This window comes from Armigeres subalbatus, chromosome 3 (assembly GCF_024139115.2).
Source record: "Armigeres subalbatus isolate Guangzhou_Male chromosome 3, GZ_Asu_2, whole genome shotgun sequence".
Taxonomy (NCBI): domain Eukaryota; kingdom Metazoa; phylum Arthropoda; class Insecta; order Diptera; family Culicidae; genus Armigeres; species Armigeres subalbatus.
This window is the reverse complement of record NC_085141.1, coordinates 171442856-171461156: the sequence shown is the minus strand read 5'-3', so window position 1 is coordinate 171461156 and position 18301 is coordinate 171442856. Positions and strand designations below refer to the sequence as shown.

Genomic DNA, 18301 nt, shown 5'->3' with positions numbered 1-18301 from the left:
TGACCTAGACTTATTAAGAAATTTGTAGTCATAGTCATGTTACTGCTGTTCCATTGTTGGGTTTCCATTATAACACTCAAATAAGTATTATCGAAATTAATTTATTGGCTTTTTTCGGTGATAATTATACTACTCAAAGCGAAAGGGAGTAGATGAAAGTAATGAAGATACAGATTCGATTGACACCGCAAGCGAGCGGCAAGTGTGAAATGAATAGAAACTGAAGATTAGCAGAGGGCCATATGAGAGAACAAGCATTGTTGAAATCGCTGTTATTCTATGCCTAACGTCCACCCAGGAACGGCTTGGATAGTGACGTGGTGATCACTGTACCAAGACAGGCTGCCTGCCCGGAAAATGGGCTTTAATTTGATAAATCTGTACCAAAATTGTACACAATTGCACACCAAAATTTACTCCACATGATCATTCTTGCCAATAAATTATGTTGCTGCGGAGAACAATCAAATTTCATGTTACCGTGCCACATTGCATAATGTTCGATAAGCCGTGAAGCGATAGATGTACTTGCCTTAGGAAATTTTCGATGTCATGCCCACCAAACTATTTAATTTATTACGAAGCACATAGGATACACTATTTGAGCGCTTACCCAAGCTAATTTAGCAAAATATAGTCATGTAACTACTGTTCTGATGTTGGTTTTTCATTATAGCACCCAAATGAGTGTTATAATGAATATTATGCAACCCATTTGAGTTGCATAATGTTCATTAAAGCACACATTTCGTTCATATGGAAAAGTAGGCCGTTTTATGGCTGTATTATGTTCAGGAATTGCAAAAAGGCTATTAAAGCACTCATTTTGTTGGTATGGAAAAGTAGGCGTTTCTTCACTTAAACATGAACCACAGACATGAACACATGTCTGCGCATGAACTATAAAACCATGTATCATGATTTGGAACTGCAAAACGTCTTATCCCAATCTGCAGTAAATCGTGGATAACTTTCAAACGGATAGATATAGAAGGTTCCTATTTTTAGCTAAATGTTCGTTATAAAATTCTCTATCTATCAAGTGTATTTAGTTTCGAATGCATTATTATGGATACCCATTTAGGATGCATTAATAAAAACATATATTGAAAAATCAAGGGCATTTAAAGCATCAGTGAAAAATATATAGAACTAAAACATGCCGTACAATGTTTTACCATAAAATTAAACTCCCAAGTTAAATGTAAAAAATATGAAATGGATTGGTTCCATCAAAAAAATTTCCGATATACCATTTTTTTTCGATGTTTCGATTCGATGTTCTCTATAAAAATTGCACTTTTTCATAAAATGGGTCGGGGCTACCCCTAAACATCATTTCCCAGAGTTGCCGTAGAACTTATACCGTAAGCTTTCGTTATACCGTAAGCGTTTATTTGAAGGTTGAGCCGCCAACATTCCACTCCTGCGGCAGAATCTCATCCTCCCAAACCTTGGTAACTACCCAGTGCAGCGCTCTAGCCAGTGCCTCACCACCGTGTTTAAACAGCTCTCCTGGTAGTTGGTCAACTCCAGGGGCTTTGTTGTTTTCAGCCGGCCGATCTCCTCCTGGATTTCCTGGAGATTCGGAGCTGAAAGTCGCATGTCCTGCGCGCGTGCTCCTAGGTTTATTACCATCAGGAAAAGACATTTTAGTTACTAGATAAAGATTGTCGCTGTCGTCGCTGTCCGGAACATCTTTTGCTGGTGAGGATATGGGAGCTAAATATCAATGAAGGAAAAATACATACGATTTGACAGTCAGGTACGCCACCTTCGGATCACCCCATGCTCGTTTGTAAGAAGGTTCCCGTTTATGTCCTTACACATATCGGGCTGTGGCATGTGGCAGTTACGTGAACGGTTTAACTTCTCATAGAACTTTCGTGCGTAATTAGCGCGGTACAGTTGCTCCGTCGCTTCACCGCCTGCTGGCGCTTTTTCCTCTGGAAAATCAAGTTTTGTGTGTTCCGCGCCTGTTTGTATGGTGCCTCGTGTCGTAATCTGCCCATTATACACTTAGGCCTGCTATCGCCTTCTCGCGTCGAAACGTCGGCGCGGCTCCTACACTTCAATTTTACTCGAAGCGGAGCTGATCCTCGAGTTGGCTCCCACGCTTCGATTGCCGGGGGCGGTGCCACCCGCTTACCCGGATCGAAGCGGAGCTGATCCTTGCGTTGGCTCCCACGCTTCGATTGCCGAGGGCGCACAGTGGGACCAATTCCAAAAAAGACGGTCAAAAATGTTAGAAGTGAATAAAATGGTCTAGCAGGCCACATATTATTATATTTCATTGAATGGATGGTTCATCCTCTCGACATCACCGACCCGTAAGCTAGAGATCCACTACCGGAACGAGAGGTGAGGCACCAGTCGTCGCAAGCACGCTAACGTTCTCAAAGACAACGTGCTTGCACCAAGTGGTGCCTCATCAATTATCAATGGCTAGCGCCGCCAGTGTAGAGTTCTATTTCTATGAGCACTTTCACAGGTATTCCTTTAATTACCAATTTCTGTCGTCGCCTCACTGCAGTGCTAACGGAAAAATGTATTCCATCATCAGAAATTGTAAACATATAGAATGGATTTTATTTCGTTCCTACACAAAGTAAAGCTGTAGAGGCGCAAATCATTTCTTGATATTACGGTTCATGTGAAAAACTCATGATCTTTTTACAGAGTAAGTATGGAAAATTAGACGTTGAGGTCAAATTAAATACTCTCCCTGCATTGCGACTAAACATGACATGACTTGATAGTTGTCCTACTTCCTTTAACAATATTTTCAAAATCTCAGAGCGCAAGTGCCTGTAAAAACTCATGATCACGTGGAATTTCCTTAATTAAAGTATGCGTGAGCCAAGAACAAATGATACTAGGGGGCCGTACACATATTACGTATGCCCTGATGGGGGAGGGGGATCTGTCGTTTTACCTACATATAAATAAAAAAAATCATTTGTATGTAAGAAATCTTACATGAAGGGTTGAAAAAACCAGAAATAACGTCTACGTAATAAGTGTACGACCCCTAGACAATTTTCAGCTGATGTCGCACCATTGTATTGCGACATATGAGAAGTAGAAGGAGAAGAGAAAACATATTGTGCGTTGCTTTTTATCAAAATTGATTGGCAAGACCGAAATGACCACTGTCAGTAAAACCGAAATAACTGAGCGGGCGGAGGGTGGCGGAACCTAATTTCTGCAGGATTGGATTCCTTACAAAAAAATGAAACTACAGTGTGAATTTCATTGATGGGTACCGATGGGTACCTTTTTGAATTTCACAATGAATATAGCAAGGAGATAATACAATAATAATTTTATATATAATAAAGACCGAGTATTTTTTGCGCGATCAAAAATAATTTACGAACGTATATGCGTGGCTTTATTAGTTTTTGGACTACACTTTGTGATGGTGCCAAATATAATAGGTTTGGGTGATGTATACGTCGTGGCCAACATAATGAAGCAGTAAGATAAATGTTACAAGATTTAACAGAATTAAAAATCGACAACATGCTCAACTTGTATTGACTGTAAAGGTAAGATCCACCCGAATAAAATGACTCAAAACTATGTTAACATCATCGTCAAGTATTCTACTAACACCCCATGACTCAAGTTATCAATTTGGATCATTTTGAAAAAATGGTTTTTGACCGTCTTTTTGAAGATTGGTCCTTCTGTGGGGCGGTGCCACCCGCTTACCCGGATCGAAGCGGAGCTGGTCCACACGTCGGCTCCCACGCTTCGATTGCCGGGGGCGGTGCCACCCGCTTACCCGGATCGAAGCGGAGCTGTTCCTTACGTCGGCTCCAACGCTCTACTAAATAGAGCGGAGCGGTAGCTCCTTGTTCCGCGTCCGTCGAAAAAAGGTTCGTATGCAGATGAGCAGTTTTATTGATTATTATCTATATTTTCTTTATTTAATTATTTTTATTTATTTTCGAGTTCTTTGTTATCATTTTTGAACAAATGGAATTTTCATTCAACCTGGTCCATATATATATACTACACCTCGTTCGCCCTCGTGCGGTGTTGCAGCAATCTCGCCCATGCTGCATTCTTCCCTTCAACTAACTGCTGACATTCGCCATCATATCAGTCGTTTCTCTGATCCGGGGGCACCGTACGTAGTGCAGCGGTTGCGGTGCTTCCAATGGTGGATTGAATATTTCTCCAGCCATCTCTCAAGAGACACTGCGCCTAGCTGCTCTTCCGTTGGGAGTGTCACTTCCAGCTGCTGCGCGTAGTCTTGGGCTAGTCTACCGTCTTGCAGCCGCCCAATGTTTAACCGAGGCGGACGACTCCAACGCGTATTATACACCGTAGAGAGTTTTGAGCGAGTTAACGACTGAGAGACGTAGAAACTGCGATGGTGCGTCAACACGATCAGCACTTTTGCTGTGACCCAGATTGGATTGTTTACAATGGAGATTGATTTTGCTGAATGGACGAGTAGATTGTTTACTGGCGATAGGTTTCATTATAGTTAGTAACGTATGAATAAATTAGTCTTAGTTGGTAAGCAGAACGATATGTGTCTTTAATTTTGAAGAACTCCGTACTAAGAAAGTAAACTAGCGCAGACATACTGCAACGAGGTAGTGGTCGGATTCAATATTCGCACTGCGGTAAGAGCGTACGTTCGTGATGTCGGAGAAGTATTTACCGTCGATTAGAACGTGGTCGATTTGGTTTTCCGTTTCTTGGTTAGGTGATCTCCATGTAGCCTTGTGGATATTTTTGCGGGGGACGAAGGTGCTTCGGACTACCATTCCGCGGGAGGCTGCCAAGTTTATGCATCGTTGGCCGTTATCATTGGATACGGTGTGTGAACTATCCGTCTGATGACCGGTCTATACATTTCCTCCCTTTCTACCTGAGCGTTCATGTCACCTATGACGATTTCGACGTCCCGCAGGGGCATCCATCGTATGTCTGCTCCAGCTGTGCATAGAACGCTTCTTTCTCGTCGTCGGATCTCCCTTCGTGTGGGCAGTGCACGTTGATGATGCTATATGTAAGGAAACGGCCTTTTATCCTCAGCTTGCACATGCTTGCGTTGATTGGCTGCCACCCAATCACGCGTTGGCGCATTTTGCCTAGCACTTTGAAGCAGGTTCCCGGCTCTTTGTTTGGTGCCACACAGCTTTGGTAGAAGGTACCTGCTCGATGCCCGCATTTCCACACTTTCTGTCCTGTCCAGCAGATTTCCTACAGCACTACGACGTCGAAGTTGCGGGGATGTAATTCATCATAGATTATCTTGTCGCAGCCTACGAAGCCTAGCAACATGCAGTTCCATGAACCTAGCTTCCAATCGTGATCATTTATTCGTCGCCTAGAATGGCCTAAAAATCCCAAAATAAAATATTTTTTCATGCGGTGTGAAAATGGGATTTTAGGGGAACAAATCAAGAATCCAATACGAAACTGGGACCAGTCTGGGTGCTGGTATAGCGAATCCGCACCTGCGAGAGCGCAAAATGTTGGCTTTGGGGGGAGTTGATAGTAACCAACAGTGCATAATTGAGACCCATGTGGGCGGTAGCAGTGCGAATCCGCACCTGCGGGAGCGCAAAATGTTGGCTTTAGGGAGTTGATAGTAACCAACAGTGCATAATTGAGACCCATGTGGGCGGCAGCCTGTAAAGCCTGTAAAGAGACTGTAAAAGTGTTCGGCCGTACGGCACAGTATTTTTTGTACACACATACACGCTCACATGCACACATATAGCCTAAAGAGACCAATAGAAATGTTTGGATTTGGGCAAAGCTCCTTACTGCCGTAATCTGAAAAAGTGACGTATATGCCATTTTCCAAAAATGGTGTTAACGAGTACTACTCATCGAGCTCTTTAACAGAAAAATGGAAAACATGCATGTTGTAAAATGGCTGTTACGTCACTTTTCCAGATTACGGCAGCTTAGTTGTCGACCAAGTGTGACTAAGAAGGACGGTAGGGCTGCCTAGATCGTAATGGTTGTTTTTATAGGCGACTTATTGGACCTGCGCAAACCCCCGCCGTTCTTAAGAAACACGCAAGTTCTACCAGAAGCTCAACGCATCCCGCAAAGGCTTCGTGCCGCGAGTCGAAATGAGCCGGGATAAGGATGGGAGCATCTTGACGGACGAACGTGTGGTGATCGAAAGGTGGAAGCAGCACTACGAGGAACATTTGAATGGCGCTGAGAGTACAGGCAGTGAAAGTCAAGGCAGCGGAGGAGATGACTACGTCAGCCCAGCGGACGATGGAAGCAAACCAGCCCCCACCTTCCCCAGGGAAGTTAAGGATGCCATCCAACAGCTAAAGACCAATAAATCAGCTGGTAAGGATGGTATCGGAGCTGAGCTCATCAAGATGGGCCCGGAAAAGCTAGCCACTTGCCTGCACAAATTAATAGCCAGAATCTGGGAAACTGAACAGCTGAACAACTGAACAGGAGGAGTGGAAGGAAGGAGTTATATGCCCCATCTACAAGAAAGGCGACAAGCTGGAGTGTGAGAACTTTCGAGCGATCACCATCCTTAATGCCGCCTACAAAGTGATATCCCAGATCATCTTCCGTCGTCTGTCACCATTATCAAGCCGGCTTCGTTGACGGCCGCTCGACAACGGACCAGATCTTTACTGTACGGCAAATCCTTCAAAAATGCCGTGAATACCAGGTCCCAACGCATCATCTGCTCGTTGAATTCAAGGCGGCATACGACAGTATAGACCGCGTAGAGCTATGGAAAATTATGGACGAGAACAGCTTCCCTGAGAAGCTTACCAGACTGATCAAAGGAACGGTGGATGGTGTGTAAAACTGTGTGAAGATTTCGGGCGAACACTCCAGTTCGTTCGAATCGCGCCGGGGACTAAGACAAGGTGATGGACTTTCGTGCCTATTGTTCAACATTGCGCTAGAAGGTGTCAGGCGGAGAGCCGGGTGTAACAGCAGGGGTATGATTTTCAACAGATCCAGTCAATTTATTTGTTTCGCGGATGACATTGACATTGTCGGCCGAACATTTGCAAAGGTGGCAGAACTGTACACCCGTCTGAAACGTGAAGCAGCAAAAGTTGGACTGGTGATGAATGGGTCAAAGACAAAGTACATCCCAAGTAACATTTTAAGTTTTATTCCGCTCTAGGAATGGTTTTTAAGATCGAATTACAAGAACTGACAATAAAACCCATTACTACAGGATTACCTTCTGATGACCACTATAAGAGTAAGATATGTCCAAATGGCCCTCTCTAGATTACCACTATAAACCTCTTATAAGAGTATATAAAAATCCGTTTCAAGCCGCCCGCAAAAAAGGGAATTTGGCTGCGGCAGCTGTCAAAAATGTTGCTTTGAAAAAAGATAAACAAAATCTTGCAAACAAATAATAGCAAACTAAAGTGTTGATGAAAATCATGATGAGGATGACTACAAAATAATAATTTTTCAAGTTTTTTTTTCAATGTACTTTTATGGAAATGAGGTGCGCGCTAGATTTCATGGTGAAAGTTAGTGCAAAAATGAGATTAAGTACTACGTGCCCGCAAAATAATATAGTTTTGGGCAATGAATTTAAATTTATTATTACATCAATAACGTAAATCTTCACTAAATTAATTGATATTACACCCAAATATGTTTTTTTTTATATCTTTTACCAAAAACGTGTCTTTTGCGGCGAAAACACTGTCTAATCATAAATTCCAGTGATAAATTTCACTGACTTAAAGATGGTTCTTCATTTCCAATATGGCCATCATAGATTTCGATCAGAAAAATGTTGCTCTTATTAAACACCGTTATAAACCCTTTGCAATGTAAATATTCTTATTGGGGTTATTCATTTGACCACATTACTGTAGTGATGTATAGATGGTTGGATAATTGGATTAAGAAATATGGTACTAAAATATATTTACAATGTGATTGAAAAATGGATTTAAAAAAAAAACATAGATACCTTTGAAAAAATAAATAATAGATGAAAATTATCCATCCTTCAATCATCAGTCTTTCAACGAATTTGGATGAGTGAAGTCCTATTTTGAAGGATGATTCATTAAGCCCAAGCAGAATATGAATGGGAGATTTGGATACCTCCGGTCACAACATTGGTGTAGTGATGTATAGATGGTTGGATAATTGGATTGAGAAATATGGTACTAAAATATATTTACAATGTGATGGAAAATGGATTTAAAAAAAAACATAGATACCTTTGAAAAAAATAAATAATAGATGAAAATGACCCATCCTTCAATCATCAGTCTTTTAAAGAATTTGGATGAGTGAAGTCCTGTTTTGAAGGATGATTCATTAAGCCCAAGCAGAATATGAATGCGAGATTTGGATACCTCCGGTCACAACATTGGCGCAGTGTAGGTTAGTATCCAAAGTATTTAGCAGGCTGGTAGAAAACAGTTTGAGAATACAAATATGTGGGGCTGGATGTAAAATCTAAGAATAAACACTCTGAAAAGAATCTACAACAGACGAAACTTATGATTTTGAATACGCTCTGATCGAAAGCTATGTGAGAGGACTTCGATAGGTAAGGTGGGGATCCTAATCAGATTTGATACAGAAAGTGCAGATATCAAACACCGATTGGGAAGGCGGATGATTTAAATTGAACTGGTTAGAGGTCTTGCATGTCTGCAAATGGGCTCTGATTGAGAAGGCAGAGTACCATGTGATGAGATTCCGATCGGGAAGGCGGAAGTCCCGAATTGGTTCAAAATTGAATTCCGATTGGATAGGAGGAATTTCTGATGAGATGAGTAAACATGATTTGATAATAACAATTGCCGCTTAACTCGCATAGCTTTAATCCAAAAGCAGAATTCTGTTTTGTTTAATTTCCAATTTGACACCAACAAAAAAATATCAGAAAAATGCGATCCCAAAACACTAATGACATAAATTTATTTATTCAGCATCTTTAGATAGTGCGTTACATTTGCTAAAAATATCAATAAGAGTTTTCCAGATTTTGCTGAAAAGCATGGATGAAATGGCTTACTTAAGCATAACAAATATCCCAAAGATGCAAACTAGCGAAGGCATTTTCGATTACGTTTAAAATGTGTGTTTATTAGGAACAGTTGCATAAAGTTTTTGAACACATTGTTTAACTATTTTTGTCAAACAAAATTTTATTTGGAATTTATATCAAATGTCAGGGTTACTAACTACTTGGAGAAAACGAGATCGATTCTTGGTTTAGATCTTGAATCTTATCATCTGTTAAGAATTATTTATCGTTGTGCTTGCAATACAAGATACAAAGTCGTGTAAACGGTAGGCTTAAAAAGTCTTAAGGTAATAATTGTGGAAATACTATAACTACAAAGCTATACAGCATTTGATTGAGACTAACAATCTGAATCTGAATGAGCTGAAGCTGGAATGTACTTTGAGCACTTGTTATTGTCTTTATTTAAGAGGTTTTCAGCCCTAGGCTGGCTCACATCTAAGACTTTGAGTACTGTTTATTACGCTTTATAATACATCATTAAAATAAAGAAATCAATTAAAAGTACATAAATAACGACCTGATACTAGAATGTTTGGCATTGATTATTCTATTTTTGAAGGTGAACGATCGTAATGACCCAAAATTATGGCTTTGATCAAGCTTTGAAAATTGGACTTATCATGCTCTTCGTTACAACTGTAGAGCTGCTAAAAAGACCAGTCGGCATTTGACGTTTGAAGCTTTTCGAGCAGATTTATTAGAGGTTTATTGACAGCAATAAGATCGCCAATAAATCTGAACAACTAGCCATGGTGACTGCCGTCATAAATCCGCTATAAGAATTAAATAAATCTAACAAGCATGAAAATTGTTACTTGGGATGCTTGTGGGCAGAACCGAGCGCGACAGGGCTCGCCTGGGAAGCAGTGTTACGATAGACGGGTATACCTTCGAGGTGGTCGAAAGATTCGTCTACCTCGGATCCTTGCTAACGGCTGATAACAATGTCAGTCGTGAAATACGAAGGCGCATCATCTGTGGAAGTCGGGCTTACTAAGGGCTCCAGAAGAAACTGCGGTCGAAAAAGATTCGCCACCGCACCAAATGTGTCATGTACAAGACGTTAATAAGACCGGTAGTCCTCTACGGACATGAAACATGGACAATGCTCGAGGAGGACTTGCAAGCACCCGGAGACGGGTGCTTAGGACCATCTTTGGCGGTGTGCGGCGGCGAAGGATGAACCATGAGCTTTCCCAGCTCTACGGCGAACCCAGTATCCAGAAGGTAGCTAAAGCCGGAAGGGTACGATGAGCAGAGCATGTTGCAAGAATGCCGGACAGCAACCCTGCAAAGATGGTGTTCGCTTCCGATCCGGCAGGGACGAGACGACGTGGAGCGCAGCGAGCGAGATGGGCAGACCAGGTGCAAAACGACTTGGCGAGCGTGGGGCGTACTCGAGGATGGAGAGATGCGGCCTCGAACCGTGTATTGTGGCGTCAAATTGTTGATTCAGTGTTATCTGTTTAGATGTAGACTAAATAAATGAAAAAATGAATGTAATATTTCGTAATATTTTCATTAAAATGTATAATTTATTAATTTATGGTTTCTTACCTTTCCAACAATTTTTCATGAAACTTTTGTTCCACATCTCGATATATGCTTGAGTCAATAGTCTTTTCATTAGCGACTCATGGAGGGTTGACTATATTACAGACCCTTTTTGGTTCTTCAAAGCGTCTTTAAGCTCAGATCATTTGACTTATCCATCCAATGAACCAATTTATGCATGATTTATAACAGGGATTCCCAAAGTGCGGCCCTCTTAACCTTTTCCTGTGGCCCGCGAAGGATTTCTGAGAATACACTATATGAGCGACAGGAGAAACAACTTTTTATTATTTCCATCATCTCGGTGTACTCGGGAGCCTGCCAAGTTCACATCATTATTATGTTTAAGCACTATTGATGTATCGTGAATAGTTTTATCATTATGATTCATGAAATTCATAACTTTATATGTACATACAGGTATATTATGAAGGCCGACCGTGAATGTACTTCGATGTTATCGAGCTATATTATGAAGAGTGGCTAATTTGGAAGGAATTATACAAATAATGAAGCAAATTTAAAGGAACTGAAGGTTGAACCATAGCTGAAAATAATGTTGTCATACACTGCAGCGTAATAAGAATGCTTTTATTTTTTAATATAAGTTAGGTTTTGGCGAAATTGAATTGAAGTTTTGCTGAATTACTATCTCCAAAATAAAAAAGATGACTATGCGTTCTGTTTATACTACCATTTGAATTCCGAGGCGAGCCAGTCTAAGGCTGGAAGTCTCCCTAATAAAGATATAAAAAAAACATTTGAATTCTTTTTAGAATCGCAAACAGATTCTGTTCAGAACCTTCAAACAGTTACGATTCTGTCTATACTCATCTATACTTCTGGACTTTACTCAAAATGTTAAACAAATGCCAAAAGGATTCTGATTTGAATCTCGACCGGAATTCTATTCAGAATGCCTAGCGGATTCTTTCAAGAATCTCAAACGGAATATGTTTAGAATCCCATACGGATTCTGTTCATAATTCCAGGCGGATTCGGGTTATAACGTTCGAGTTTTGCTCACAATCCCAATAAGGTGTTTTTCAGAATCTCTTCGCTATTTGCTAAGACAATTTATAGTGAATAATAAACATCGAGCATAAAAAAATATGATCGAAATCACAGAATCGGTCGGCATGGTCGGCATATGATCATTTGGAAAAACAGCTTAGAATGTTTTCTATCAACGGAACTATACTGCCGTGAATCGCATATTTGTCCCATATGAATAGGAAACCCAGCAAAGATGGGACAGATATGCGAATCACGGCAGTATAGCAAAAAAACAATTTCTCGTGTTCTCAGCTACGGCGATAAAACCTATAAAATGAAATGTCTATACAAGTACATACATATTTTATTTGAAAAAGATTCCCAGGAATACAATATTCTGTAATATGCAATATGAACTGAAAAACAAATGTAGCAAACATACATTGATTTGCATTCTGATGTGACAGACGCCAGTGTGACCTAACAAAGGAGATCATCAGTTTTTTTTTCATTGAAGATGAATGTTAGTCCCAAGCAGACATCTTTTGGTTCTCTGTGCAAGAACAACTAATCTGGTCATAATGGAGTAACAACTACGGATTTAGCTCCAGAAGCTCAGATAACTTGAAGATTCTCCAACAAACAATTCAAGCCGAGTAAGCTAGTTTTTTAGCCGAAGAAAGCAATTTTTTGCTATGCGCTTCCACCTCTCCAATGTTTGTTGGGTTCTGGATGATTGTATTTGAGAGTCGGATAAGTCAACCAGAATACAAAATTGAATAAAGTCCATAACCACTATCAGAGTTGAAACATCGAAATTGCTTCATCAACGGCAAATTCGAGTAAATCGGATCAACTTCAAGAAATGCGTATCCGATGTTTCTTCATAACACTACTAAACAATGAAATCTATTTTTTATTCAAAATCATTTTATTATAGTTAAAAATAACCATCCTATCCGAAGACAGAGAGAAATGCTCTTAAAACGAAAAATATAATGATACATGATAAATTACACGAATGAAAATCACGCACACTGATCTCGTTATTGCTCTTTACATTGTTGTAATCAACGCCGTAACTGATGGTTTTAATTTAGGCCAACTTATCCTCCGCTTGCTTTCATTTCTTCAACTAGTGTCTTGTTTTGCACTGGCTGGTTTAACTTTTCCAGAAGTTGGGATTTTGCTGCAACCTGCGTTGAAAGTTGGCGAACCACGTCTGCACCGTGGACAGCGGAACGAACGTTTCGTTCGGATTCGGAACCATTTGCGGTTGGGTAACGGAAAAGCTGCTGACAAAGTTGAAGAAATTTTCAACCATCTTCTGACCAAACTGATAGTAGGTATCAGTGGTGGTCTGCAAGGGGAGAGGATTGAATTATGTGAAATTACACGAATGTTGTGTGAAGAAGCGCTCACCGTTGCTGGCGTTTGTTGCATAAGATTGGATTCCGGCTCTATCGATACACCTATCTGCGCAATGTGCGAAATGGGCAAATTCGCACCGAATACATTGATTGTCGAATTGTTGGACACTTCATCCAATTTCTTCAATTGCGATATCTTGAATATGGCGGATGGCTTTGAATTGGAGATGTAACCAAGAAGTTGCCATGTTGGGGGTGCGTTCGGATCGGGCCAGCTGAAATAGACTAACCGGTTGGAGAATTTAGTTTTTATCAGTACATAATTGGTAATTTGTTATATTAGCTTTTAGAGAATGTCAAAAAAGAGAATTCATACGATGGGTGATAATGTGATGACATATTTAACGTCGGAATGTAAAAACTTAGATGGGTAATCGAAAAAGTAGATTTTGATATATCGTTTCATGCATTACCATACCAGTCTTGTGCCGCACGCAATCTAAAGCAATCATTTTTAAGACCCACAAACGATGTTACTGTGTACGTTTTCTTTTGTAGCACTGCTTGATATCCAAGTCGATATACTTGATATACAGTTTGATAGAAGGCTGTATAAACTTTACAAATATTTGTCATTATAACAAAGAGTGGACTACGGGTTTTAGTCCGACTGTGGGAACATAAGAGAAGGAGCAGAGGCAGTATGTAGAAACCCTAGTGCTACAAAAGAAAACGTACACAGTAACATCGTTTGTGGGTCTTAAAAATGTTCTTGATCATTAATTGGAATTTTATTTTAAATGATTAGAACAATATATTTTTTCATTCAAATGTAGCTTACCAGCTCCAGCCATTCCTTCGGCGAACGGAGTAGTGCCCGTGAGGAAAACCACTACATGATTTACGTTGTCTGCCTCTGGGATGTTGATCAGGTATTGTGCGTCCGATATCTGCTGGAAGTCAGTTTGGACCTACAAATGAGAAAATTCAAATAAATTTTAGACATCAATGCTCTGGGAGAAAACTGCATATTCTTACCAAACGTCCAGAAACAATCACTCCCAACGCGTTTAACATTTCTGTGGTATACCGTCGGCAACTTAGATTCCGTAGAGCCGCTAAATCTTATTACTTAAAACTTCAAGTCGATTGTATATTTATCATTGAAAATCATTAAGAAAATAATTTCACTGAAGAATTTCACCGCCTCCATAAATGTTTATAGAAGCAGGCTTCACAAATCACGATTTTGACAAACACACAAACAACAAACAACAGTAGAGCCCACCAATGTCGAGTCCAATTCTATTTTCTGTCGGGCGATGTTAGCTCTTTTCTTTCGGAGAGAAAATCAAGACAAAATTCTCAAAACGACTTATCTGCTTTTGTAAGCAAAGATTCAAACGACGATTTGACGAATCTGATAGCTCTCCCACGCAAACCAACAACATCAATAGGTAGATAAAGGTTTCCGTTACCTGTCGATGGTTTTGGTTTGCGTGGAAGAGCTATCAGATTCTTCAAATCGTCGTTTGAATCTTTATTTACAAAAGCAGAACAATCGTTTTGAAAATTTTGCCTTGATTTTCTCTCCGAAAGAAAAGGGCTAACCTAAAATATACACGAAAAACAGATGAAAAAAGTTCCTGGTATAATGTACTTTTCACTCAAATCGGGGGTTTAGTTGTGGGTACCCGAATAAAAAATCAGAAGGGTTGTGTGCAAGACACGACCACCCGACGTAAACTACGAAAAACCTTTTAGTGCAATGATAATAACCAATTATTTTCAATAGTCCAATTTGTTTTCAATAATACGCCTTTCCAATCAGTAATAAAAACAAATCCAAAGTCAGAATATTGCGAACTTTCCTTTTCGACGCAATCATATTCAATTCTGCACAGTTTGTCGGAGAGAGACGTTGCAATAAATTTATTCGCAGACCATGGCTGAAAATTTCTACACTATGGTGGGGTCTTCATTGGTTTGGCTGGTGTCGGTGAAAAGTGAAATTTTTCTCAAGATTCTGAGATGAATTGACGAGTGCGGTTCATAAATTCTGTGCGAAATCATGCGCGCAACATTTTGAATTCATGGTTTTACACAGATCTTGTGAACTTCACTCAAACAACATAAAATTGGATATCAGAAGATCAAGTACATATCACAACACAATCTTTCTACTTCCAAAATATTTGGTGGCCCTGAAAAAGGGCCGTTTGTTTCTGTTGGCATGAAGCCATTTGAAGTGATGTTCATCGCGTGTCGGTGAATGTAATCACCTAGATGATATCTCTGATAATAGTGGTCCTTCAAAGTCCGTTGGTCCGTTGAAAGTGATGTTGAACACTGCTCTGACGGTGTTCTACTGACCAGTAAACATACACCAACGGCAGGAAAATAGTTGAACTGCTGAATGTCCAGGCAAGAAAAGACATCCTTCGGTGGGCGCCACATGGAGCACCAAAACTCACAGTACATGAATTGCTTTATTGATTACAAAGAAGCAGCTCATTCGCGCGCGCGAGCCATTTCGTTCGAGATGTCGCGGAGAGCAGGCCGTGGTACCACCTTCGGCATCGGCGGAGCTCCTGCATCTACCGGAAATTTTATTCCCGGCGATGGTGTGGGTCGCGCGATCGTCGTCATTATCATTAGCAGCGCTCAGACTAAATTTTCTTGTATGAAGTAGGGGGAATAACGGCTTTGGCAGGTTTTGTTCTATTATTGTCAGGGGTTTTTTCATAAAATTTGGCCACAATATTCTTTGATATGCAAAGAATGTTTAGGCCAAATTTGAGCATAATTAGTTACAGAAAACCCTCTGACAATAATAGAACAAAACCTGCCAAAGCCGTAATTTCCCCTACTAACGATTGGCTACCATCAATGAAAGTAGCTCTTAAGTCACAACTTGAGGCGAGATGAATTTTGATCAAAGTAAAACTTAATTGCTTGGTGATGGCAGATTGTTTTCCGTCGGTAGTAGAATCACGAGAGCACGATTCAGAGAAAGACTTATAATTTTAGTAGATAGTCATCCATGCGAATACATTTTTGCAGCTTCTCCGTTTGACGCGCGCTCGTGATTCTACATACATACAGAAAACATACGATGATTCAACTCATCCATGAGTTTTTAGGTGCTGAGTTGGGCTTGATTTGAATCGTCCATGAGTTTTGATTCTGCTACGGACGGCAGGCAACTTTATGTCGTCGCCAAGCGGTTTATTTTCACTTGAAATAAAATTCGCCTCGCCTCAATCTTCCTTTGTGTAGAATGGTGGCCTTGAGAAGAACCGATTAATTTCAAATATGTCGACGACGACCACATGATCCACGACACGAGCTGGAATTCGCTCGGCAACTCTGCCGATGCTGGAACCGCTCCCCACGACATTTCAAATGAAATGCCTCGCGCGCGTGGGAGAGCAGTTTTCTTATAATCAATAAAGATGGCTCATTAGTCCCGCCTCTTTGTTGTCCGGTATGAATGCAAATATTGTGTAACCGTCAGGGGGGTTTTTATTGAACAAATTTTATGAAATTCGGCCACAATATTCTTTGGTATGCTATGATACGATATGATATTTGATATGAAGTACTAACGATTGGCTACCATCAATGAAAATGGCGCTTGGGAGCGTCCAAAAATTACCTAACGCTTAGAGGGGGGAGGGAGGGGTTGGGCGAAGTGTGACGCTTCATACAAAAAGTGTGACATAGGGGGGAGGGGGAGTTTGAAAAAGCCCAATTTTTGCGTTACGTAATTAAAGGATCTTCACTTAAGGTGACTCGGGGAGGCACTACACACCGTGTTATTTTTCCTATCTTTTGTCTCTTTCTAACATTGTCACCTCGTCATATTTTGGAGTGGCGTATTTCGGTTTTCAGTTGTTTGATGTAACTTTAAATGTATCAGCATGTAGATTGCGAGTAAGCACGCGCCGGTGATACTTTTTCAAAATCATATTTGTTGTAGAAAAAAAATTAAGCATTCAATGATAATCAATAGTATCAATAGAATTGGCAAATTGCTTAAGGGTTTCCGAATCGATTGATAAGCAAATGTCGAAAATCCATGGAAGATAAAGACGCTATTAGCGATTGAAATCTATCCTAATTTTTGTGACAGTCTCGAATTTGGAAATTTCCGTTTTAAACCCTGTATCTGAGTCTTCCCCTTAGACGTAGTTTACGTCAAAAAATCTGTAGCAAACATCAATACTGACGCCATACAATTTTCTTCAGTCATAATGCGAATCAATTGTTTGCATGGTCTCCTTCCGATACTTGCTTGGGATTCAACTACCGACGTTAGCGTTGCGCTTTGAATAAAGTTCATCTCGGAACCGATTTCTTTTTCAATCATCAACAGAAAAAATACAAAATTAAAGTCTCGCGGGAAAATTTCATGTTGTGCCGACAACATCCAAATCGTTGCAAACGCCACATTAGTGAATTAATTGCTGTAGCAATCTTCCGATGACAGCCTATGCTCGGACCGGCACTAATGCTATGATTCCGCTACCGATGCCAAACAATTATGCTTTGTTCTATGAAGAAAGTTCGTCTAATATCAACATTCTCAATCACTAAAATCATATAACTCCGAATTACGCTACACTGTGCCACCAAAGTACTCTTTAATGGGTAAAAAAATACTCATTATGAAGTTAAATAGTTCAACTCATTAAAAGAGTAAACGTCGTTTACTCATTAATGAGTAAACCGTTTGTACGTCAAACTAACGAGTGATTTTTACCCACTAATGAGCAACAGCGTTCCTGGACAATGGGTAAAATTCACCCCTTATTGTTTTCAGAAACAGCTACAAGAATTAAATAGTCCAGCAATCGAATAGGAAAAGAAATTATTTATGGGGAATATAACCGTATTTTTTTATTAAAAGTATTTATGAACGGCATAATGATATACATGAACTATAACATGTGTGTATCGTTTTTGCACTGATGGATTGGGATCTCACTTTCACTTTCCCAACAGTATAAATATGATCTGACTAGAAGACGATTCCAAAAAATCCGCCAAAGAGGCTCCTTTTTCATCACCAGATCCAGCGGTTTACAGGTATGCGGTGGATACGGGCTTCATCATTCATCGCGAAACAAATCCTGTGTGGCCCCAACATTTGTATACGGCGGTACAGAAGTATAGAGGCGGAATCCCATCCTGTCTGGTGATGATTTGTTTTTGTTCCCCGACGACCATAATTTAACAAAACAAATTGAAACGCCGTTAGCTGCAATACCAAATAATTTAATTCCCTTTAATAACGCAAAAAAACTAAATTGAGCGAAAATAAAACTTACAT

The 18301-nt window shown here is 40.2% G+C and overlaps 1 protein-coding gene across 1 annotated transcript; it reads right to left on the bottom strand.

Annotated features, from left to right (window-relative positions):
• Positions 1-12508: 12508 nt before the first annotated feature.
• Positions 12509-14231, bottom strand: LOC134227686 (protein OPI10 homolog). The gene is made up of 4 exons (XM_062709343.1): positions 14005-14231; positions 13808-13937; positions 13019-13251; positions 12509-12956 (listed from the first exon to the last, which is right to left on the bottom strand). Exons 1-4 carry the CDS (start codon positions 14041-14043, stop codon positions 12759-12761), a joined length of 600 nt encoding a protein of 199 aa, XP_062565327.1. The 5' UTR covers positions 14044-14231; the 3' UTR covers positions 12509-12758.
• Between the last annotated feature and the right edge of the window lie 4070 nt (positions 14232-18301).

Bases quoted from the DNA above. Each gene is read 5' to 3' on its own strand.
- LOC134227686 (XM_062709343.1), bottom strand. From the start codon at position 14,043: ATGTTAAACGCGTTGGGAGTGATTGTTTCTGGACGTTTG. The intron at 13,252-13,807 runs GTAAGCTACATT...CCAACCGGTTAG, and splicing joins CGAAGGAATGGCTGGAGCTG to TCTATTTCAGCTGGCCCGAT. The intron at 12,957-13,018 runs GTGAGCGCTTCT...CTCCCCTTGCAG, and splicing joins TGCAACAAACGCCAGCAACG to ACCACCACTGATACCTACTA.